Here is a 25,139-nt window from a genome sequence, read left to right on the forward strand (position 1 = left end):
AAAAAAAAAAAAGACAACACAATAGGCAAAAAAATGGCCAAGGGATATAAACAATTTGCAGAAAAGGAAGTCCAGAGGGCCAGGAAACAAATGAAAATGTCCTTAACCACATGAATAGGGAAATGCAATTATGAATTTCATAACTGATCCTTTTATAAATGAAGGGCCTTAGGACTTTAGAAATTGAGTCCAGACATAGGGATTTCACTTGGAAGGAAGGGGAAACGAACACCATCTTCTTCATGCCAGACAGGATGATGGGTATGAGAACAGGAGCTAGTGTAGACCTCGTTCACGCAATCCACTTGTGTGGATTAGAAACGTGTCTCCAACTTAGAAATGCCGAATCCTTCCTGGGACCACAGAGGAGTGTGCAAGGAAGTGGGCTCAGCACTCAATGAGACGCCAGAGGGGAAAGTCACGGGCAAGCATGGAAAAGCACCATAGGAGCATGCGCAGTACCAATGTTCCAGAAAATGACAGCTGGCGGCCCGCAGGAGGATGTCTGGGGAGCCACGTGAGGGGGCCGCGCCCCCGGGAGGTTCTCTGGCAGAGGTGAATCTTGGCTTTGGCAGATGACAAAAGCCTCTTGATTCTTTAAACTTCATCTAGAAAGTTGAGGCCCACACCTGAGTGAAAAGAAGGAGGCTGTTTGCAAACCCTTTTCCTCAGTAGGGTTATTCTCTCAGGGCCATGGACCCTTGGGTAAGGAATTATCTATAAAAGACAGCTTGTTTGCAGAAGGACAGTAAAATTCCAAGTAGATTTATGTACATTCAAGTAGTCATATTTGTGCAGTGGCCTCATCCAAAAATAATTTGGATGGCCGTTTTTACGGTAAAAATCAGACCAGCAGTCATAAATAACTTATGAATAAATAATTACAGTTCGTAAATACCCCGAACTGTGTTCTCCCCAGCCCAGTGCCCATCATTTTCGACACCGGGCCGGGAGGTCTGTTACAGGTGTTGCCTCTGCAATCATAGCTCATTATTTCACCCGTCTCTTACCTAAAGAGGCTTCATAAACACCGTAGCGAAACTTTAAAATTGGAAAGCACAGAGGCCAGGTGTTTAGAATGTGTTCTCTGGGGAGAAAGTAAGCCTTTCTCGTTATTGATGTTCTTTCATGAAAATGTGAATTAGGGCAGGCTAATATTGATCATCTTTTTTCACTGAAGAAAAAAAAAAAGGAAGCTTTTTGAACATTTCCTTACCTAACAAGGACTCATACAAAGCCATCTTTAGAAGGCTGGTGCACCTTCATTTCCGCAGGGGCCCCTGCAGTGAGTTCCATTCACAGTGCAGCTAACTGGGCAGATTTTCCAGGCGTTGGTTTTGGTATTCCATTATCGGCTCTCCCCGAATGTTCTTGGAGGCCAGGTTACCCATTACCATTGTTATTGCAGCTACATGTGTGGAGGAAATCCAGAGCCGAGGCAGGGTAGCTATGATCAAGGGCAACCGAGCCTGGTTTCAGCCCAACAAAAGAATCCTGGCTTCTCCATTTTCCGTGTCTGGCAGGGAACCCTATGAGAGGGCTTTGAGGCAGTTGTTTTATCTTGAATTCTCTGAGCTCCCAGGCATGCTGTCCTCCCCACTCTCCAGGCCTTAGTAGAGAGGATAAAGGCACTTCAGAGATTCTGCTGAAATCCAAACCTCTGATTCCCATCAGTGTGCGTTTCCAAGCTCTTTCTCAACTCAAATGCTCTGGTGCCCGTGGAAACAGCACATTTGACATGATTTTCATGGTAATCTCATAGTTAGCCTAATTAATAAAGTCACTTAAACACTAAACAGTTGGCTGGTTTTTCAAAGAATGTCATCTTAAGAAGCATAAAAATAGCCAACTGTGGTATATTTTCATTAACTAGCTTTTTTTCATGGAAAAAGCAATGCATGTATATTTTAAAACACCATTTTTGAACAGTAGCAAAGGGCATGGGGTAAATATTCAGTCCTCTAGTAATTCCTTTCCCCAGAGACAACTATGGAATTCAGTGCATCTCTGGTAACCATTGTGTTCCTGTCTAACAACTGTATGTAACCTATATGCATACACATGTGCAGGTGTGGTGTGTGTGTATATAACATATACATGGTGTGCATGTGTGTGCATGCATGTGTGCAGATATTTTCTGGTACAGTAATAAGCCTTCTAGATATCCGGTTCTGAACTATTTTTTTTTAGACGGAGTCTTGCTCTGTTTCCCAGGCTGGAGTGCAGCAGCACAATCTCGATTCGCTGCAACCTCCTCCTCCCAGGTTCAAGCAATTCTCCTGCCTCAGCCTCCCGAGTTGCTGGGATTACAGGTGCCCACCACCACGCCCAGCTAATTTTTGTAACTTTAGTAGAGATAGAGTTTCACCATCTTGGCCAGCCTGGTCTTGAACTCCTGACTTCGTGATCCCCCTGCCTCGGCCTCCCAAAGTGCTAGGATTACAGGTGTGAGCCACCATGCCTGGAGCACCTTGCCTTTTCAATTGATGGGTAGCTCTTGAGTATCACTTCATACCCCCATACATGTAGACCTGCCCCATGCTTTGTAATAGCTGCAATTATTCTATTACTCATTGAACCAACCCTCTGTGGCTGGACACATAGGTTGTCATAGATTGTCCTCTACCTCTGCCACTGAGTGTCCTCATTCTCACATCTTTGCCACACATGCATGTAAGGCTGTCTGTAGAATGAGAATTGCTAGGTCGATGAGGTAAGCATTTTGTTTTGATAGGTTTGCCAAAATGCCCTCTGGAGGTTGCATCCATTTATACACCCACCTGGTCACCACGGTGTGATGGTCCAAAATTATTTTTAAATGCAGTCTGCTTTGCCCTGTCTTTGCAGCATGTGTGCTGGAATTTCCGGCCTTCCTAAGTGAGTCTTTGGAAGTCCTTTGCCTGAACGACAACCACCTCGATGCAGTCCCTCCCTCGGTTTGCCTACTGAAGAGCTTATCAGAGCTCTACTTGGGAAAGTAAGTACACATCTGGAGGGGCCGTGCTGGCTCTGCTGGCCCAGAGAGGCAGAACACCCATCCCTAAACCAACTGGGACACAGAAAGCCAGGCAGAAAGAAGCCATCTACTTTCCAAGAAGCAGTAGTAGGATTTTCAGAACAGGGCTTGATCAAGGAGGTGGGGAGAGAGGAAGATGGAGTAGCGATGCAATGATACACACTTTTGCTACATCACTCGGGCTGTGATAAGGAGAACCACTCAATCATTTATCCTTTCATTACTGAGCTCCCATTGCATGCCAGCTACTGCCAGGGGTTCTAGGCAGTGTGCAAAGCTTGATGAGAATGTAAAACGTTATATTAATATTAAAGTGACATCGCCTTTTCAAGAAGAGGTAGTGATCATCTTTATGGTGATGTAATTAGTAGCAGAGACAGGAAAGCTGGGGGAGGGGACTCAATTCTAAGCCATGGGGATTTGAAGAAGACAGAGCTGCCCTTTTCACCACTGACGCTCCAGGAGAAAGGCTTTGGAATTAGTGTTGAAATCAGGGCCCAAAGTATGGGGTCTGGGGTGCAGGCTGCAGAGGCTGACAGGGGCCACGTGTGTGTGTGCGTGTGCGTGTGTGTGTATGTGTGTGTATGTATTATCTCGTGGTGAGCACATCTGTCTTCAGCAACCCTGGCCTCCGGGAGCTCCCTCCTGAGCTGGGGCAGCTGAGCAACCTCTGGCAGCTGGACACTGAAGACCTGACCATCAGCAATGTGCCTGCAGAAATCCGAAAAGAAGGTAGGGCTTCCGCAGCCCTGTCCCCTGCCATCACCTGCTTGGAAAGGCAACTCCAGTCCACTTGTTAAGTTCTGGGGGTGGAAATAGTTGGTGACCCATGGAGCCCAGCTCCAGGTTCCAGGTTTGGCAAGATGCTATAAAATTGCCCCTAAAGCAATCGTTACCAGAAGGACCAGGTGATAAAACTGTGACCTCCTAGGCAGCAAGGTCTTTGTCCATAGGTTCTTGCCTTTTAGAGTTGACTTTTGGGGTCATTAGTGTCACGCCTTCCCTCCACCTGATCCAGTAGTCTTCCTTAACTGTCCCCACTAAAACACAAAGAAAGAGTTCCTTCACAACAGGATTTGTGTCCTAAGAGATGTAAGCACGTTCCCACACAGCTACCCTTTCCCCTAATGATTCTGCACAGGCCCCAAAGCAATGCTGTGTTACCTGCGTGCTCAGCTGCGGAAAGCAGAGAAGTGCAAGCTGATGAAGATGATCATCGTGGGCCCCCCGCGCCAGGGCAAGTCCACCCTCCTGGAGATCTTACAGACGGGGAGGGCCCCCCAGGTGGTGCACGGAGAGGCCACCATCAGGACCACCAAGTGGGAGCTCCAGAGGCCGGCTGGCTCGAGAGCCAAGGTCAAGGATGGTCGGCGTGCAGACTCCCTGTGGGTGGGAGGGACACCCCTTGGACTCCTTCTCCCTTCTCCCCAGAGAGCCCAGGATTTTCTTGGCCTAGTGTCCAAAGCTCAGGACCTTTGCAGGAGCCACTGTGTACTGTTCCATACCAGCTTCTGCCAAGGGCAGCGAATCATTTCTTAATGTGACTTGTGGTTTTTTCTTTTTCTTTTCTTTTTTTCTTTTTTTTTTTTTTTTTTTTTTCTTTTTTTTTTTTTTTTTTTTTTTGAGACAGGGTTTCACTCTGTTACTCAGGCTGGATGCATCCTCAACCTCCCCTCAAGTAACGATAACAGGGTGGGAGGATTAAGCGATCCTCCCACCCTGTGTGTTTCTGTTATAGTTACTTGAGGCTCTGGGACAGTGTTTCTTAACCCTGGCTGTCCATTAGATTCCCTTGAGAGGCTTTTAAAGATAGCAATTCCCAGGCCTCACCTCACTGCTCTCTGACCCCAAGGACTCAAGTTCAAGTGGTCTGGGGTAAGGCACCCCCAGGACTGAGAGCTAACCACTGTTGCAGGCAGTGAAACACACCAGCATCTGCCCCCGCCCCCCGCGCGCCCCGAGGAGGCTAAAAGCACTCCGGGACTTACTGCCCTGCCCTCCCTGACACCTGCTTTCACCCCAGATTCTGAAAAGTCCTGTTTCTAAGCCCTACTTAAAATGAATCCATCACTGCTTGAACCCGGGAGGTGGAGGTTGCAGTGAGCCAAGATCATGCCACTGCACTCCAGCCTGGTGACAGAGCAAGACTCTGTTCCAAAAAAAAATTGAATCCATCCATAAACCTCTTAATCATCCTGCTTTCCATTCAGTGCCAGGCAAATGGAAATGAACATTTTCCTGTTCATGAAACAGAGAAAAGAGCCCACAGACTATTGGTGGGAACTCCATCCCTGGAATAGAGCAGGGGCAGTTAGCCCTTTCTCTGAGCTTGGGGAACGAACACACATAGATAAGGCCATCCTCATCAACTGTATTTGGATTTCTGCCACCCTGTGGTTTCTCAGGATCCAAGGAGCAAGGAGGCTGCTTCATTGTGGAAAACTGAGGAGGCTTGAGATCCAGATGTTCCATGATTTTCCCCCAAAGCTCCCATGCTCAGTGCCAGCGTCTTCCTCACACAACCCCTTTCCAAACCTGGTTTGAGAAAGTAGGCATTTAAGCTGTGCATCTATTCTAACATGGACTCAGACGCTGATCCTCTAAAGGATGAAGCACTGCCTGTTGGGGCCAGAACAGTCAAACACGACAATCAATGCCAGGCCAATCCTAGAACATTCCAAGAGCAAATCTAGCTGACTCAGTCTGAAGGTTCTCTCCAGGAACCAGAATCCTCTGCATTCTCTCCTGCTTTGCCTTTTTCTTAACAATTACGCAATCTCATTTCTTGTCTTAGCTTCCTCTAGCTGAGGCCTGAGAGGTGAATTCATGCTTCTATTTTTCCTGACCTTTCAGCCCCCACTTCCTTTCTGTGATGATTAAAGGCCCCCCACGCTTTAGTGGAAGGACGATCCTGTGAAGGCTGAGCCCGAAGCTCTCTGCGTGGCCGGCCTTAGCTTGTTGAGAACAGCTGTTTTCATCTTTATACAAAACCAGGTCAGCACGCTGTGTCTTGGAGGCTGACGCTGCCTCACAGAGATGACTCCTTGCTGTAGAAAACTGCAGCCTTAGCTTCTAGGGCCAGACTCTTACCTCATGCAATGATAGAGAAACCACCGTTTACACAGCCGTTCCCGGCAGCCTGACAGCTCATCTTTTGTTTGATTCCCACAGGGTGGGAGGGAGTTTCCCAGCATCCTTGGTGGGCGCCAACCTCTGACCCCCACAAGTTCAGAGGCCCATCTCCTCCTCTTGCCCTGGCACACAGGGAGGCTGAACCCCAGTGCAAGCCATGACATCAGAGCACAGCTTCCTCCCACAGGGCATCCCCTACCCATCTGCAGGCCAGACGGAGCCAGGCCCTCTGACGTCTGTCCAGGGCCTGGCCTCTGCTCTGCTAGGAGTAGACAGAAGTCCCACTCCCATGCCACTGGGCCCCTGTCCCTCGCCCCGATAACTGCTTCCTAAGAAACTATAGGGTGTCCAGAACTTTTCCACGGTTGTTTTTTTTTCAGACCCCCAAGTACAGCTTCCAGAGTTATCAGTTGTCTCTCTTTGATTGACTGAAGCCTTTGTCTCTAAAATGCCTCCCTGTCACTGCCCTGTTGCTCAAGTAGGTTGAGTCTGTGGAGTTCAACGTCTGGGACATCGGGGGACCGGCCAGCATGGCCACTGTCAACCAGTGCTTCTTCACAGACAAGGCCCTGTATGTGGTGGTCTGGAACCTGGCACTGGGGGAGGAGGCCGTGGCCAACCTCCAGTTCTGGCTGCTCAACATCGAGGTGAGGACACCAGACGCCAGCCCCGCCATTTCAGTTCCCAGAGCTTCGCAGATCCGACTGCTTTTCTCAAGCATCCCCTCTACTGAGAAAAAAAGGAGCTGTGTTCCACGGAGGTCCCCAGAACCGTGGTCCTGCTTGCTTTTCGCAATGAGGCACTTGAAACCTTTCTCTGCTGAGGGCTGGTGGTGCTCTTGTAATTTCCCTGCTTTCCTTAAATTTAGGAACCCCCACCCTTGGATCCAAAGGGGAGCAGGGTTCTCTTCCCGTTATAAAGATGTCCTTGTCTCCCTGCCTCTGATGGCTGCTGTCATGTCTGAAGGGTCGGAAATCCCTTCTCACAAGTCCAACTCAGCACCCTCTGCAGAGGAGGTCCCAGAACACCATAGACACCCCTCAATGCAACGGTCCCTCGGGGTTTACAGAGAATGAGGAGCACAGGTGCTGCCTGGGCTGACATTCCTATAGCAGTCTGTTTTGCATTACTATAAAGGAATGACTGAGACTGAGTAATTTATGAAGAAAAGAGGTTTATTTGGCTCACAGTTCCACAGACTATACAAGCATGGCTTCAGCATCTGCTTGGCTTTTGGTTAGGCCTCAGGAAGTTTTTAGTCATGGCAGAAGAGAAGGAGAGCCAGCATGTTACATGGTGAGAGAGGGAGCAGGAGAGAGAGGAGGAAGAGCCAGGCTCCTTTTCACAATCAGCTCCTCTGTGAACTGACATAGGGTGAATGCATTCATTACTGCAGGAGGGCACCAAGCCATTCATGAGGGATCTACCTCCATGACCCAACCTACCATCAGGCCTCACCTCCAACACTGGGGATCACATTTCAACATAAGATTTGGAGGAGAAAAACATCCAAACCATCTCAAGGCTGCAGATTGGTGGCTGAGCAAGGGCTGTGGCATCCGGGGTCAGCACAGCTGGGAGCTCTGTCCTGTCCCTTGTTCAGTGAACAGAGACGATACTCAGCCGTGGGGTTCTCTGTTGCAGGCCAAGGCCCCAAATGCCGTGGTGCTGGTGGTCGGGACACACCTGGATTTAATTGAAGCCAAGTTCCGTGTGGAAAGGATTGCAACGCTGCGTGCCTATGTGCTGGCGCTCTGCCGCTCCCCCTCCGGCTCCAGGGCCACAGGCTTCCCAGACATCACCTTCAAACACTTACAGTGAGTGCCCAGCCTCTAGCAGCTCCCGCCTTCATGTGGGTGCCAGTCGCTGATCCTTCCTGGGATCTGCTTACAGAGAGCTCCTGAGGCTGGGTGGGGCTAGGCCCCTTCCCTGGCCAAGGGGGGGCAGTCCACAGAGCTGACCCAGCCTTGGAGAGGGTGAAGACCTACCAGACAGCTGGCTGGGTGAGGCCTGGAGATGCCCCCTCTTTGCTTCCTTTCTGCCCTGTCCCCGCCCCAAGGGCCAGTGCTGAAACTGCATGGTGCCCATTGAACCAGGTGACTGAACATGGGCACCACCCATCCAATTGCTGCCCATCTCATTTTTTGATCACTGATCAAGGACAGACCCTGGGGAGGGAGGACCTAGCCCTTGCCTTTGGTCTGAGTGGTCCTGATAGCAGCCTTTGAGTTAAAAAAGGCCAAGAGTTGGGAGGGGCTTTCGGGTGGGCATCACGACGTGTCCATGCAGATAAGTTCAATTGCCCTGGGCTGACCTCCTGTCACTGGTTGTGGGGATTGTTTGCCACCTTGTAGATGAAGAAGCTGAGGTTCAGCAAATTGTGTGCCCTAATGGGAGTAAAATATACTGCACATTGCATTAGCTGCCCTGGCAGCTCTCAGATTCCCTCGCCCGGGGTGGAGCGTCATGGGTATTGGTGCGTGGGTCAGCCTGGGACACATTGGCCTGGCTCGGAATACGGGATGAGGCTGTCAGGAATTATTGCTTTGACCTTGAGAAAGTCCCATAGGGTCTGTGATAAGAGGAGCCCTGGCTCTGGGTCAGAACCTGAGACCAGCCTGCGTGAGCCTGTGCCTGCCCAGCTTGTGCCCTTGGGGGTCTCAATGTACCTCTGCACCTCACTTTCCTTCTCTGTGAAGTGCCATGTTTGGTCTAGGAAGACAGACTAAAGCGACAGTGTGGGGCACCCAGCACAGTGATTTGCACAAAGCAAGGCCTCAGTAAACTTCTTGTGTTGTCTTTCATGAGTTCTCCAGACTTGCCAGCATTCAGGACAAACCTCTTGGGAAAACAGAGAAGCTGCAGCACTTCCTCGGAGTGGGGCACGATGAGTAAAGACGGGTCTTTTTGCACACAGTGAGATTTCCTGCAAGAGCCTGGAAGGCCAGGAAGGGCTGCGGCAGCTGATCTTCCACGTCACGTGCAGCATGAAGGACGTGGGCAGCACCATCGGCTGCCAGCGACTGGCAGGGAGGCTGGTGGGTACCTCGCTCGTCCAGCTTAAACCAGTAGGCCTGCTTCCCATTGTTGGGGATCCTCACTTCCCCTCTCTCCTGTGAAGCCCATGTCCATGTGGCAAGGCTCAGTCGTTCTTGGTGAGGGAGGGTCAGGATGGAAGATAGTGGGTGGAAATGTCCCACCCACTCAGGCCACAGGGGCCAGGCAGGATCTGCCCCAGCTGGCGGGCATGCCTCGGGAATTGCCTCGTCCGTCTGTCCCCCAGATCCCCAGGAGCTACCTGAGTCTGCAGGAGGCCGTGCTGGCAGAGCAGCAGCGCCGCAGCCTGGACGACGACGTGCAGTACCTGACGGACAGGCAGCTGGAGCAGCTGGTGGAGCAGACGCCCGACAATGACATCAAAGACTACGAGGACCTGCAGTCGGGTGGGTGGGGCTGGGGTGGGCGGCAGGGTGCCCGTGAGAAATGGAACTGTCTGTACTTCAGCCTGGCCCTCAGCAATGAATGAGAGACCGATAATCAGCCTGTGTTTCTGTCTTCCATCCCCCTCCCCTTCCTTCTTCCCTCTCACCCTTCTTTCCTTGGAGGTAGAGAACACAAACAGCTACTCTACACCAGCATTGTGTTGGCCACAAGGGCAGACATATAAACTGATGGACTGGTCCATGCCCTCCAGGGCTGACGTTCAGTCAGGGAGACAGAGGTCAAACAGTTACAATCGATTCTCATTAGCCACAGGACTTATGTTCTGTAAAGTCACCATGATCACTGAAATAGCAAATACTAAACCAGTGCTCCTAGGAGAGACGCAGGGTTCAGCTCCTGCAAGCCTCTGGTCAGAACATTCTCATCAGCCCATCAATACAGAACCTTGTTTTATGTGTGTTGCTGCTTAAAGACACTGTACTTAATATATAGTGTTGATTTGTTGGCATTGAACTCATGGTTAACAGTACTGTTGCTCATTCCTGAACAAAACTTATCTAACACACAGGTTTTCTCCATAAGGCACATCGCAGCCTTCTCACGCTTAGGGAACTACACAGCGCTTCAGCACTTCACTTGGGACCATTTTAAACAGTGAAAGCATCAACAAAAAGCACAAAAATTCAAAAAACATGGCACTGACATAGACCACTAAGCAGGCCCCTGTTTTCAGCACGAGAGTTGAGAGTGTTGCCCTGTTCAGCCTCCGCTGGGAATGTGCACATTGGTCAATGCAAACTTTTCACCACTCAGCACATGTCTGCAAATAACCACAGGAGCATTGATTTGGGGGTCGCAGATAAATTTTAGTAAGAAGGCAAATTTGCAAAGGCGGAATCCACAAATAATGAGGATCAACTGTAGTTACCGAGGTGGCCATTAGCCTAGGACTTTGGCAAGAGTTACCAGGGGCCACCAGGGCACCTGTGATCAGGCTGCCAACCCACCTGAAGGGTCCAGCATGTGGGGCATGTTGGTTTCTTCCTAGGAAGAATTTGTGACCTGGGTCCCCTTGGAAAGTAAGGCCACCCCAGAGTCCCTTTCGCTCCTTTGTCTAACTGCTGCTTCCTCCTCTCCTTGCCTGGGGCAGCCATCAGCTTCCTCATAGAAACTGGCACCCTGCTACACTTCCCAGACACCAGCCACGGCCTGAGGAACCTCTACTTCCTCGACCCTATTTGGCTGTCCGAATGTCTGCAGAGGATCTTTAACATTAAGGGCTCCCGGTCAGTGGCCAAGAATGGGGTGATCAGAGCAGAAGACCTCAGGATGCTACTGGTGGGGACTGGCTTCACACAGCAGACGGAAGAGCAGTACTTCCAGTTCCTGGCCAAGTTTGAGATCGCCCTGCCCGTCGCCAATGACAGGTGAGGATACAACTTACCATGCCAGGCTGTGCAGGTTGCTCCCCGAAAGAGGGATTTGGGGTCTGGAGCCACTGGTGGCCTGAACAAGATTTCCAGGGATCAGTGCTGCCACTGCTGCCCCCTAGGGACAGGCCAGCACCTGATGACCTGCTTGCCTGGCCTGGGTCAGCGGGACAGTGAGCACAGCTGGCCACTCCCTCCTGTGCCCCGGGGTTCTCTGTTCAGGGAGTTAAAAGAAATCCACTTATTGAAAAAGTGTAGGAAAACGTGAAAGGATGTCATTAAAAATAATTTGTGGGAATTTCACTTTACAGAGGCTTGATTGCTTGGTTATTTGGTAAATGAGAATGAGTGGCCAGTTAGGTGGCTCACACCTGTAATCCCAACTCTTTGGGAGGCCGAGGCGGCCAGATCAATTGAGGTCAGGAGTTCAAGACCAGCCTGACCAATATGGTGAAACCCCGTTTCTACTAAAAATACAAAAATCAGCCAGGCGTGGCAGTGTGTGCCTGTAATCCTAGCTACTTGGGAGACTGAAGCAGGAGAATTGCTTGAACCCAGGAGGCAGAGGTTGCAGTGAACAGAGATCACACCTCTGCACTCCAGCCTGGGCAACAGAGCGAGACTCCTCAAAAAAAAAAAGAGTGACTGACTAGGATGTACGTGCTAATTACACAGCCTAGTTCAAAATGCAGTCCAACATGATTAAATCATGAGAGCAACATGATCAACTACTCCAGGGTGGATGGTCCGAGGGTCAAATAGAGGCACTCCATATAGTAGCTAATCATCGCCTCTTTCTGTGGACTTCTCCTGGATCTTTAACATACCCAGGCCTCACCAGTCCTAAACTGCAAACAAAACAAATGAGCCTCTCTCCTCCTTTTCCTCCTTTCCTTGCTCCCCAGCATCTGCTGCTCCTCATCACTTTGTGCTGGTGGCCAGGCAGCCCTCTAGGTGCCCCCAGGTACCCCTCCTGTCCTCTGCTGACCCTACCCCAAGTACTGACCCTCCCCTCTGGAGGGCCTTCTCCATGAGGGGACCCTGCCACCCTCCCTTCCAGCCTCCAGTGTCCTCAGCAGGCCCCTCCCCTGCACTTTGCCCAAGCCATCAATTCAGCTGCCTTGGTCCTCCATGCCCCAAAGGAAGAATTCCCAGATTTTCAGCAGGGCCCAGCATCCAGAGGCTCAGGCCTGGGCTTCCAAATTGCTCCCACCTGGAAATCTGGCATGGCGACTGACGCATCACGTCTGAGACACCTGCGTTCTCTCCTCTGCTGTCTGGTCCCACCGATCACCTTCCCCCACCCCCCACCCATGGAACCGTGCTCAGGGAGGGGCACTCTAGGCTCGAAATTCCTCCCTGTATCCGTGACACCCATCCTCACCCCACCTGCCATGATATGGCCCTGTCATCTCCCAGTGAAACAATTCTGTTGACTGGCCCTTTCCTCCTTGTGACACCCACACCTGCTTCTGTTTTTGTTTGTTTGTTTACAGTTTTAGAGACTTTTTTCCATACGTTATTGGGGCACAGTTGGTATTTGGTTACTAAGTCCTTTAGTAGTGATTTGTGAGATTTTGGTGCACCCATCACCTGAGCAGTATACACTACACCCTATTTGTGGTCTTTTATCCCTTGCCCACCTCCCACTCTTCCCCACAAGTTCCCAAAGTCCATTGTATCATTCTTATGTCTTTGCATCCTCACAGCTTAGCTCCCACATATCAGTGAGAACATATGATGTTTGGTTTTCCATTCCTGAGTTACTTCACTTAGAAGAGTCTCCAATTTCATCCAGGTCACTGCAAATGCTGTTAATTCATTCCTTTTTATGGCTGAGTAGTGTTCCGTCATAGGTGAAGTTTACTTACAGTGAAATGCCCAGATCGCTAGTATTCAAAACAATGACTTTTGACAAATGCATACAACTGTGCAACCAGCACCTGCCTGAAGATACAGAATGTTCCTGTCATACTGGAAGTCCCCCCACACTCCCTTCCAGTCATTTCCCATCCATATCAGCACCAGCACTCTGATTTCTAGCATCAGAGCCTAGTGTTTCCTGTTCTTGAACTTCTCAACTGCACAGAGTCACACGATATGGTCTCTAATTGGCTTCTCCCACTAAACATCATGCATTTGAGATCCATCCATGCAGTTGTGTGTATCAGGGGTTTTTCTTTCTGTTACTGAGTAGCATTCCATTGTATGGCTTTACCACAATTTGTTTATCCACTCACCTGTTGATAGACATTTGGATGGTTTCCAGCTTTGGGCTATTATGAATAACACTGCTGTAAACTGTCTTAAGTCTTTTTGTAGACACAGTTTTCATTTCTCTTGGGTCAAAACTAGGAGCAGAATTGCTGGGTCATAGAGTGTAAGTTTAATTTTATGAGAAATCACCAGGCTGTCCCCCAAGAGATTGTATGCTCCTCCAAGAGACTGTACACTCCATTTCCTCCCCAATATTTGTTGTCTGTAGCTTTTTCTGATTTTAGCTATTCCAGTGGATGTGAACTTGTACTTGACTGTGGCTTTACATTTTCTTCATGATTAATGAGGTCAAACACCTTTCATGAGCTTATTGGCCATTGGCATATCTTCTTTTGTGTAGTGTCTATTCAAGTTTTATGCCTATTTTAGGATTAGAATGTTTTCCTTTTTGGTACTGATATGTACTTCTTTATATCTTCTGGATACAAGTTATTTCTCAGATATACGATTTGCAGATATTTTCTCCCAGTCTATGACTTGCTTTTTTTATATTAATGAAGTCTAACTTTTTAATTTTGTGATTATTGCTTTTTGTTTCATCTTTAAGAAATATTTGCTTATACTATGATCTTGACAATCTTTCTATATTTTTCTTCTAGAAGGTTTGTAGTTTAGCTTTTACTTCCAGGTCTATAATCTATGTCAAATTAATTTCTGTATATGGGGTGAAGTAGGGGTCGAGGTCCATTTTTTCCTATATGTTATCCCGTTGTTCCAGAACCATTTGTTGAAAAGACTTTCCTTTCCCCCATTGAATTACCTTGATTTCTTTATCAAAAATCAGTTGTGTGGGCTTATTTCAGGACTGTATTTCGTTCCACTAATATATGTGCCTATCCTTATGCCAGTGCCAAACTCTACTGATTATTGTAGCTTTAGAGTAAGAACTCGAAATCAGGTTGCATGAACCTTTTGTATTAGTTTCCTGTGATTGCTGTAAGATACCATGAATGTGGCATCTTAAAACAACACACATATTTTCCCTTACAGTTCTGGTGGCCAGAAGTCCAAAATAAGTTTCCCTGGTCCAAAGTCAAGGGGTCAGCAGGATCATGCTGCCTTTGGAGGCTCTAGAAGAAAATCCATTTTCTTATCTTTTCCAGTCTCTAGAGCTGCATTTCTTAGCTCACATTTCTTTTATCGATATGTAATATTTTACATATTTATGGGGTACATGTGAGTTGTTTTTACATGCATAGAATGTGGAATGATCAAGTATTTGATCATTTGGGGTATTTGGGGTATTCATCACCTTGAGTATTTATCCTTTCTATGTGTTGGTATCATTTCAAGACCTGGCTGCTAAATACTTTGAAATATACAATATATTCTTGCTAACTATAGTCACCCTAGTCTGCTATTGGCCATTAGAACTTACTTCTAACTGTATGTCTGCACCCATTCACCAACCTCTCTTCATCTCTCCCTCCCACTGTCACACCCTTCCTAGCTTCTGGTATCTGTCATTCTGTTTTCTATCTTCATGAGATCAGGCTTTTTAGCTCCCACATACGAGTGGCAGCATGCAGCATTTGTCTTTCTTTGCCTGGTTTATTTCATTTAATGTAATGACTTCCAGTTTCATCCATGTTGCTGCAAATGACATGATTTCATTCTTTTTTATGGCCAAGTAGTATTCCATTGTGTATATGGATCTTTCTTTATCCATTTGTCCAATGGACACTTAGGTTGGTTCCTTATCTTTGCTATTGTGAATAGTGCTGCAATAGATAAGGGAATCCAGGTATCCCTTTTATACCTCATTTCTTTTCCTTTGTATAAATATCCACTACTGGGATGGCTGGATTTTATGGTAGTTCTATTTTTAGTTTTTTGAGAAATGACCATACTGTTTTTCACAGTGGCTGTACTAATTTACATTATAGCCAATAGCATATAAGAGTTTTCTTTTCTCTGCATCCTCACCAGCATCTGTTATTTTTTGGTTTTCTAATAGTAGCCATTCAACTGGGGTTATATGATATCTCATTATGCTTTTGATTTGCATTTCCCTGATGATTTGTGGTGTTGAGCATTTTTCATATACCTGTTGGCCATTCATATGTCTTCTTTTGAAAAACATCTATTCATATTCTTTGCCCTCTTTTAATGAGATTATTTGGGTTTTATTGAGTTGTTTGAATTTCTTGTAAATTGTGGATATTAGTTCCTTGTTGGATGAATACTTTGCAAATATTTTCTCTCATTCAATAGGTCTCTTCATTCTGCTCATTGTTTCCTATGCAGTGAAGAAGCCATTTCGTTTAACATAGTACCATTTGTCTATTTTTGTTTTAGTCGTTTGTGTTTTCGAGGTCTTAGCCATAAAACCTTTGCCTAGACCAATGTCCTAAAGTGCTTTCCCTGTTTTCTTCTAGTACTTTATAGTTTTGGGTCTTAAATTTAAGTCTTTAATCCGTTTTGAGTTAATTTTTGTATGTGGTGAGAGATAGCGGTCTAGTTCCATTCTTCTCCTTATGGATATCCAATTTTCCCAGCACCATTTATTAAAGAGGGTATATTTTCCCCACTGTATGTTTTTGGCACCTTTGTTGAGAATCAGTTGACTGTAAATATGTGGATTTATTTCTGGGTTCTCTATTTTGTTCCATGAGTCTATGTGTCTATTTTTATACTGATATCATGCTGTTTCGGTTACTATAGCTTTGCAGTATATTTTGAAGTCAGATAGTATGATTCCTCCAGCTTTGTTCTTTTTGCTCAGGATTGCTTTAGCTATTCAATCTCTTGTTTGGTTCCATATGAATTTTAGAATCCATTATTGATCTGTTTAGGTTTACTTTTTATTCCTGATTCAGTTTGGGTAAATTTTTATGTTTCTAGGAATTTGCCATTGTTTTTTTTTTTTCCTAGGATTTCCAGTTTGTTAACATACAATTCTTCATAATAGTCTCTGATTATCTTTTGTATTTCTGTGGTATCAGTTATAATGTCTCCTTTTTCATTACCAATTTTGGTTATTTGGGTCTTTTCTCTTCTTGGTTACTCTAGCTAGTGATTTATCAATTTTGTTTATCTTTTTGAAGAATCGACTTTTCATTTCATTGATCCTTTGTATTGTTTTTTAAGTCTGTATTCCATTTTATTTCTCCTCCGACCCTTATTTATTATGTGATCTCTTTCCTTCTGCTGATTTTAGCTTTGGTTTGTAAATGTCTGTAAGGTCCTTTTGGTCTCAAGTCATTTAAATCCAACTTTTTTTGATGAGTTTCTGTCTAGATGATCTGTCTAATGCTGAGAGTGGTGTGTTTAAGTGCCATAATATTATAGCATTGGAATCTATCTCTCTCTTTAGATCTAGTAATATTTGCTTTATGAATCTGGGTGCTCCAGTGTTGGGTGCATATATACTGATATTGTTATATTCTCTTGTTGGATTGATCCCTTTGTCATTATATAATGACCTTCTTTGTCTTTTTACTGTTTTTGACTTAAAGTCTGTTTTGTCTGATATAAGTATAGTGATGTCTGCTTGCATTTGGCAACCATTTGCATGGAACATCTTTTTGCAATGCTTTACCTTCGGTCTGTATGTGTCTTTACAGGTAAAGTGAGTTTCTTATTGGTAGCATATAATCGAATTATGTTTTTTAATCCATTCAGCCAGTGTACACCTTTTAAGTGGAGAATTTATCCATTTACATTCAAGGTAATTATTAATATATGAGGTTTTGTTCTTGTCCTATTGTTAATTATTTTCTGGTTGTTTTTATGTATTCTTTATTCCTTTATTTGTCTCTTATTGCTTATCACTGTGGTTTGGTCGTTTTCTGTGGTAGTACCATTTGAGTCCTTTCTCTTCCTCATTTGTGTGTTTGCTTTACCAGTGATTTTTATACTTTTGTATGTTTTCATGATGTTAAATGTCATTTTTCTTTTTGCTTCCAGGTTAAGGATCCCTTGAGCAGTTCTTGTAGGGCCAGTCTATTAGTGATATAAGGTTTCTGCTGAGAAATCTGCGATTAGTCTAATGGAGTCTCTTAGGTGACTAGATTCTTTTCTATTGCTGTTTTTAGAATTCTCTTTTTGACTTTAGACAGTTTGACTGTAATGTGCCATGGAGAAGAACTTTTTGCATTATCTCTGTTTGGGGATCTCAGAGCCTCCTGTATCTGGATGTGTAAATACCCTGCTAGACTTAGGAAGTTTTCATCTCTTATTTTGTTAAACAGGTTTTCCTAACCCTTTCATTCTTTCTTCACCTTCTGGGACTCCAGTAATTTAAACACTTGGTTGCTTTATGGTGTCCCATATATCACAAAGGCTTTACTCATTATTTTCTTCATTTTTCTTTATTTTTGTCTAACTCTGTTATTTCATAAGACCTGTCTTCAAGTTCTGAGATTATGATTCTGCTAGATCTAGCCTATTATCAAAGCTTTTGAATGTATTTTATATTTCACTCAATGAATTCTTCAGTCCCAGAATTTCCATTTGGTTTTTTAAAATGATATTAATATCTATCTCTTTGGTAAATTTTTCATTTGCATCCTGCATTGTTTTTCTGATTTCTTTGTATTATTTTTCAGAATTCTTTTCTATCTCACTGAGCTCCTTTAGTATCAGAATTTTTAATTATTTTTCCAGGATTTTATAAATTTGTTCTTGATTGAGTTGTATGGCTGGAGAATTATTGTGTTCCTTTGGAAGTGTTGTATGTCCTTGCTTTTTCATGTTTCCTGTGTCCTTACATTGATGACTGTGCATCTGGTGTAAGAGTTACTTCTTCCAGTATTTGAATTTGCTTTCATAGGGGAGAACTTTCTCCCGAAGATGCATCTATGGTGTTGGTTCAGTAGGGCACTTTGACTTTCATTCTACATAGATGCAGTAGTGTAATCTGTATGATTTCTTTGGCTATAAACAATGTCAGTGGTATCTGTGATTTCCTCAGTGATTTACGGTGCCATTGTTAGTGGAGCTTGTGGGGAAGTTTTGCTGGGGACAGGGATGCAGTTGGGTCAGTCTTTGGGCCCCAGTGGTGGCAGCAGGCATGCCTGTCTTTGGACCCCAGGGTGGTACACACTGGCACCAGTGTTAGAGGGTCCAGGCAGGCCTATTCTTGGGCTTCCAGGAGGCTTACTTGGATGTTGGTAGTGGTATCAGTGAGCCAGTAGGTGGGTGGATTCTTGGGTCCCTAGGCAGCTGGCATGATGTGGGTAATGGCAGTGGGAGTGGCTGGAAAACCCTGTAGGTCCCAAGCAGTGCACACTTGTATGGGCAGTGGCTGCAATGGGCTGGTTGGGCTTGTGCATAGGGCCATGGGTGACACGTGCAAGTAGGTACCAGCTGTAGTGGTAAGAGCAGAGTTGGTAGGCCCAACCTTTGGCCCTCAGGAGAAGTGTTCAGGTACCACTGATGGTGGACTGAGTTGGGCAGTCCCTCAGCCCTAGTCCATGTGCTCTGGCACAGGGGCCAGGGGACATGAAGCCAGGCCAGGTGGGCTTGTTTTCAGGCCCCTCAATGGTGTGTACAGGTACCAGCCATGGTAGGCAGGAGTGGAGTGATCCCCAGACCAGCAATGGAATGCTCAGGCTGGGGACATCAGTGGTCACACTGCTGCCCTGCCACTGGGGAGGGTGGGCCACCTTCAGTGGCAACAGATTAGGCCGGTGGGTGGGGAATACATGTCACCACACTTTGGCCTTAAGGTGGTAGCCTATGCTTCACTCACACCTCAGCCCCAGGGGTAGCAGCCCACATTTCCCTTGCACCTCAGCCCCAGCACCTCTGGGCTCCAGGACAGTACACAGTCAGTTGGGGACAGGGCTGTAAAATGGCTCCTTGTAGTCCAGGTGCGGTGGCTCATGCCTGTAATCCCAGCATTTTGGTAGGCTGAGGCAGGCAGATCACAAGGTCAGGAGATTGAGACCATCCTAGCTAACACAGTGAAACCCCATCTCTACTAAAAATGCAAAAAATTAGCCGGGCGTGGTGGTGGGCACCTATAGTCCCAGCTACTCAGGAGGCTGAGGCAGGAGAATGGCGTGAACCCGGGAGGTGGAGTTTGCAGTGAGCCGAGATCACGCCACTACACTCCAGCCTGGGTGACAGAGCGAGACTCCATCTCAAAATAAAATAAAATAAAATAAACAATAACAACAACAACAACAAAAAAGGCTCCTTATAGATTTCTTAAAGAACTAAAAGTAGATTACCATTTGATCCAGGAATCTCACTACTGGCTATCTACCCAGAGGAAAAGAAGTCATTATGCAAAAAGATACTTGCACACATATGTTTATAACAGCACAATTCATAATTGCAAAAATATGGAACCAGCCCAAATGTGCATCAATCAACAATTGGATCAAAAAAATTGTGGTATATATATACCATAGAATACTACTCAGCCATATAAAGGAATAAAATAATGGCAATTACAGCAACCTGGATGAATTAGAGACCATTATTCTAAGTGAAGTAACTCAGGAATGGAAAACTAAACATTGTATGTTCTAAGTTATAAGTGGGAATTAAGCTATGAGGATGCAAAGGCATAAGAATAATACAATAGACTTCGGGGACTTGGGGGAAAGGGTGGGAGGGGATGAGAGATAAAAAAACTATACATTGGGTACAGTGTACACTGCTCGGGTGATGGGAGCCCCAAAATCTAAGAAATCACCGCTAAAGAACTTTATCATGTAACTAAACACCACCTGTTCCCCAAAGCCCTATTGAAATTAAAAATTAAAATGTAAATAAAATGCCTCCTTAGTGTGGCTGCTCAGGTCTCAGAGAGTGTGAGACTTAGAGCGAGCACCCTCAGAGCAGTGCCATTGCACAATCTCCCATCAGTTAGCTTCAGGGCCCACAAAGGGCGAGGGGCTCTCCTGTGCCTTGGATTTTAGGAGTCCAGAGTAGGAATGTGGACCACTGGGGATCTCTCACTTACCTTTTCCCCACATTGGGGAATCTCTCTCAGCTCTCAGCCTAGCAGGCTGCCTTGCTTCCTTCTCCTTCTTTGCCTTAGGTATTTCCTGTCACTTTTCTGTCAAATTCCAGTGTTCCCTCTTGGATGATCTATTCAACGTGCGATTATCTACTCACTATTTTGCCTCTTCTCAGTGTCGGAGGCAAGTCTGAAATGCCTCTAGTCAGCCATCTTGAAGCCGTCCCTCCCAGCAGCATGGCACCCTGCTCCAGTGACCATCTTGCCTTCTTCTGTGCAAATCTCTTTCTTCCCCCTATCCTTTAAGGACACTTGTGGCTGCACTTAAGGCCCACCCAGATAATCTGGGATCTCTCCCCCATTTCAAAGTCCATAACTTAATCACATCGACAAAGTCTCTATTTCCATGTAAGGTAACAATCACAGTTCTAGGGTTTAGAACCTGGATATTTTGGGGCTCATTATTCAGCACATGACACCCTCCAATTTTGTTCTTCTGTTTCAAGATTATTTTGGATTATTCTAGATCCTTTGCATTTTCATTTAAGTTTAGAATCAGCTTGTCTGTTTCTACCACAAAAAAAAAAACTGTTGTGATTTTTATGGAGATTACATTGAATCTATAGATCAAAGAGAGCTGACATCTTAGGAATATTGGATCTTCCAATATGAACATGGTATATCTCTTCATTTATTTTGGTTTTTAAAAAGTTTCTCTCAATAATTGTTTGTTTTCAGCATTCAGATTTTCTGCGTCTTTTGTTAAATTTGTGTCTACATAATTTATGTTCTCCGAGATGGGTAAATGACATATCTTCTAATTTGATTTCCTTTTTTGTTGTTGTTGTTGCTGGTATACAGAAATATAATTTATTTTTAAATATTTACCTTATATCCAAAAACCTTGCTAAATTCACCTATTAGCTCCAGTAGATTTTTCAGGATTTTCTAAGTATGCTTCTTTTTTGAAAAAAAAGACAGTTTTACTTTTTTCATTCTAATCTTTGCATGTTTTTTTGCTCTTTTTGCCTGGTTTCATTGGCTTGGATCTCTAGCGAAGGCTTAAATAGAAGGGATGAGAGAAGACATCATTATGTGTGATCTCAGGGGAAAGCATTCAGTCTTTCAAGTGTGGTGTTTTCTACAGAACTTTGTTATCCGTGGAAACTTTATCACATTGAGGAAGTTCCCTTTTATTCCCAGTTTGCTGAAAGTTTTTATCATAAATGGACCCTGAATTTTGTCCCCCAAAAATGCTTGTTCTGCCTCCGTTGAGCTAATTTTTTTCTTCAGTTATTTTTCTGTTACATGAATATGTTGACTGATTTTCAAATGTTAAACCAACCTTGTGTTCCCAAGATTCATACCAAAAACATCACGGAGCACCTCTTCTGTGTGCCACCGCACGTCATGCTGGGGTGCCTGGGGACAGAGAATGCTCCCCGCCCTCTCTAAGCACACTCCAACAAGGAGAGCAGCAGGAAAGCCATGGGGCACTGCCACTGTAAGAGGGCCGTGTGAGAGACCCAGGATGCATGAGATGAAGTAGAAAAAGCAGAAAGAAACAGCAGGCATGGCCCGGGGCCTCCTGTATGGGGAACAAACACTGAGCAGATAGAGAAGCAAGGAATGTTCAGATGTGAAGGACACTCTGATGAAGAGGCATCTAGCGAGAGGTTGGGAATGTCCTTTCACCCAAGACCTGCAAGGCTGAAAAGCCCTCCTGCTTCACCACCTGTGTCTGCCGCATCATCTGCACAGCCCCTGTCTACCTTCACCAGCCCTGCCAAGAGGGGATCCTTTCTCCTCCCATTGTATACCCATGTGTCAGAGCGTGTATGTCAGAGCTGAGACTTGCGCCCCTATGCTTGGGCCATGGGCTGTCATTGAATTTTCTTATAGTTTAGGGAGTCTCTTCCAGAAAGTTCTAAGGACATTTATTGTACCGAAATCGGTTTATTTTAAGATTAGAAGAACTGAAGGCAAAACCTTTACTGGGAAAGAGTCCAGCATCTGCACACCCAGGGGGCCGTCCTGTGCCTGTCTAGTGCCTGCCCCCGCAGCCCCACAGCATGCAGCTATTGCTGGTTTTCTGGCACACTTTTGGAGGGACCTCCCAGGTTTCAGCTGTTTTAAGATGACGACAGACGTGAAGGCCTTGCTGACACAATAATGCAGCATTTTTATGATGACCAAGAATGTTCTCATAAAACATCCCTCTTTCGCACAAATCAGGCTCATTCTAGCTTTTAAGACAATTACGTCGTGTCAACTGGCCAAGAGCAATAAATAGCTTTGAAGGCCAAAAATGTTACTCTGACCCTAATATCTGCATTGTCCTTGAAACCTTGCAGCTGTATTTGTTTTTCCTTCATCAACCAAAGTTAATGTTAAGTGATTCCCCAACTGCAACCCCATTTATAGAGAATTGAGTCCCATTTGCTGTCTGACATTTTTAGGACCACAGATGTTTTCATGTCTTCCCTTAGCCTTATTCTAGTCTCTATCTTAGAAACCATAGTAGACATATTAATGTGACCAGTCTTCATTTTCCCTTGGAGTATTTATTCTCAGCATATAAACCACCCTTCTCTTACTAATAACAGAATTCCAAAGGCCCTGGGAGGAAGGAACCCAGCAGCCTGAGGTGTTTCAGCACAGCCTGTCCCCAGACCAGGCCATCTGCTGGGGTCGGGGCACTGCAGTGGAGCTTGGGCCCCGCTGTTCACTAGTCCTCCTTGGTGTGTTTCAGCTACCTCCTGCCCCATCTCCTTCCATCTAAACCTGGCCTGGACACCCACGGCATGCGGCACCCCGCAGCCAACACCATTCAAAGGGTATTCAAGATGAGCTTCGTTCCTGTTGGCTTCTGGCAAAGGTTTATAGCACGGATGCTGATCAGTCTGGCGGAGATGGACTTGCAGGTATTATAGCTGCGGTTTCTGCATAGCAGATGCCCGAGAGGCACCTACAGTTGTACCCTTGGGGGAGGGGAATGCCCTTTGCTGGGGGGCCCTGCCTGGAGACCCTTCTCCCAGAGCCATGCCACCAATGTAGTGCCAGGGGGCAGGTGTGGCGTGGGCTGCTGGCCAACACATTTAAGCCATCCTGTGAGTTCCAAATCAGCACCCTCCTTAGACAGAACACACCCTTTATAAACAGTGGTTCTAAATGTTAGCCCACCTCAAAACCACCTGGAGTTTGTTAGAACAGGGTTTGGTGGGCCCCACCCAAGAGGTTCTGATTCAGTAGGTGTGGACTGAGGCCAAGAATTTGCATTTCTATCCATTCCCCGAGGTGATGCCACTGGCCCAGCAGCCACACTTGGAGAACCGTGAGTTAGAAGCACAGTTTTGGCATCTTGGCTGCACACTAGGCTCACGTGGAGTAAATTCTAAAAGACACAGACCACACTCCAGACCGAGCGAATCAGAATCTGAGTGTGGCATTGTTTGAAAAAGTGATTCCTCTTTGGTATCTTTAAGGCTCCCAGGTGAGTTCCCTGTGCAGTCCAGTTTGAGAACCACTTGTGCAGAACTTTACATGACTCCGGTAACATTGGAGACCCAGCCCAAGGAGTTAGCTTCTGTGGGTCTACCTGGGGTTATGGGAAGGAGTCCCAGCTGTCAGGCAACATTCATTTCATGCAAGGCGGGAACATGGAAGCAATGTTTGCTACAGTGGTGTTTTTCAAAGTGGGGTTCCTATACCAGCAAAATCAGCCTCACCTGGGAATATGTGAGGAATTCAAGTTCTCAGGCCCCACCTCAAACCCGCTGCATGAGAAACTCCAGAGGGAACCCCACACTGGTTTTCACAACCCCTCCCGGGGATTCTGACACACTTTTGGTTTTGCAAACCTCTGGCATAATCCCTGACTGTCAAATCCTTGACATTAAACTCCGTATGAGTTTAGTGTTGCTACATTCTAATTAGAAAGCCCTTATTGAATTATAAGTTCTTAGCTCTATAAAAGTGTTCTTTGATCTCCCCATTTTCACTGAAATGGTAAGAAAGATCAATGCAAAATCCTTAAAGTCCATCGTGACAGTAGCAGCCTGTGTTAGCGCGGAGGGAGACTGGTTTATAGTGCCAGAAGGGTGCGCTGATTGAAGGAGTGGGCGCAGGCGCTGGTGCTCCTACTTCTCCATTCCTCTGCCCTCCCTTTGAACTCTGTGTCCCGCTGTGTTCTCAGGGGAGGGTCATGGAGCACTAGCGTCGTGGGAGGCTGAGCTCACAAGCGGGGCCCAGCTGGACCTGGAGGCCTGGGCGCCCTTCCGGGCAGCAGCATCCCTCACTTGAAGTTAGGAAAGAAGTCCTATTGAAATTCAGATGGGTGACAGGACAAAAGTTCAGTCTCATCACTCATCAAAGGCATGCAAATTCAAGCAGCAGTGAGATGCCACTTTTCATCCATCACATTAGCAAAGAGCTGAGCCGTAATCCCCAGCCCCGGGGCACGAAGCTGCCCCGTGCACACTGGTAGTCCGTGCACAGGACAGTCTCGTCATTCAAAAAGCGATTCCTCAGGATGCATCCAGAACTTTAAAATATTCAGACCCTTCGACCGATAATCCGACTGGTAAACATCTAAACTAAGGATACCATTTTCAATGAGAGAAAGCTCTGTGCCTTTCTCATGTAACTCACGGTGGTTTTGAAGGAGCAAAAGATTGGCACCAACTTACACTTCCAGAAGAGAGTGGTTCAGGAAATTACTATGCTTAATAGAATATTAAACTTTAGAAAAATGAATTTTATGTGTGTTTTTAATGACATAGGAAAAGTGAGGTTTTTTAATGTATATGAAATTAGAAATCCAATATGGCTTCAGCTGTTTTTTACACATATATGGAGATAGAAAAAAAAATCCTGGAATAACATATACCAAAATCTGAATGATCTCTCTGCTTGGTGTTAAATG

At 45.9% G+C, this 25,139-nt stretch overlaps 1 protein-coding gene across 14 annotated transcripts in view; it reads left to right on the top strand.

The window, feature by feature from the left end:
* The window catches only part of LRRK1 (leucine rich repeat kinase 1), a 154,574-nt gene that overhangs the window by 107,518 nt on the left and 21,917 nt on the right, over window positions 1-25,139 (top strand). For 12 of the 14 annotated variants that reach the window (XR_012415491.1, XM_065548549.1, XM_073996851.1 and 9 more), the window contains 9 exons: window positions 2,848-2,977; window positions 3,636-3,748; window positions 4,158-4,372; window positions 6,631-6,795; window positions 7,793-7,965; window positions 9,066-9,186; window positions 9,432-9,591; window positions 10,743-11,019; window positions 22,968-23,139. Coding sequence is in view for 13 of the 14 variants with exons in the window: in XM_065548549.1 (XP_065404621.1) it covers window positions 2,848-2,977; window positions 3,636-3,748; window positions 4,158-4,372; window positions 6,631-6,795; window positions 7,793-7,965; window positions 9,066-9,186; window positions 9,432-9,591; window positions 10,743-11,019; window positions 22,968-23,139 (1,526 nt within the window). In the remaining variant the exon portion in view is untranslated. Of the gene's footprint in view, window positions 1-2,847; window positions 2,978-3,635; window positions 3,749-4,157; window positions 4,373-6,627; window positions 6,796-7,792; window positions 7,966-9,065; window positions 9,187-9,431; window positions 9,592-10,742; window positions 11,020-22,967; window positions 23,140-25,139 lie in introns of those variants that run through there. The other 2 variants (XM_073996855.1, XM_073996854.1) reach the window with 2 other exon arrangements.

Source organism: Macaca fascicularis, chromosome 7 (assembly GCF_037993035.2).
Source record: "Macaca fascicularis isolate 582-1 chromosome 7, T2T-MFA8v1.1".
In the NCBI taxonomy this organism is placed as follows: Eukaryota; Metazoa; Chordata; class Mammalia; order Primates; family Cercopithecidae; genus Macaca; species Macaca fascicularis.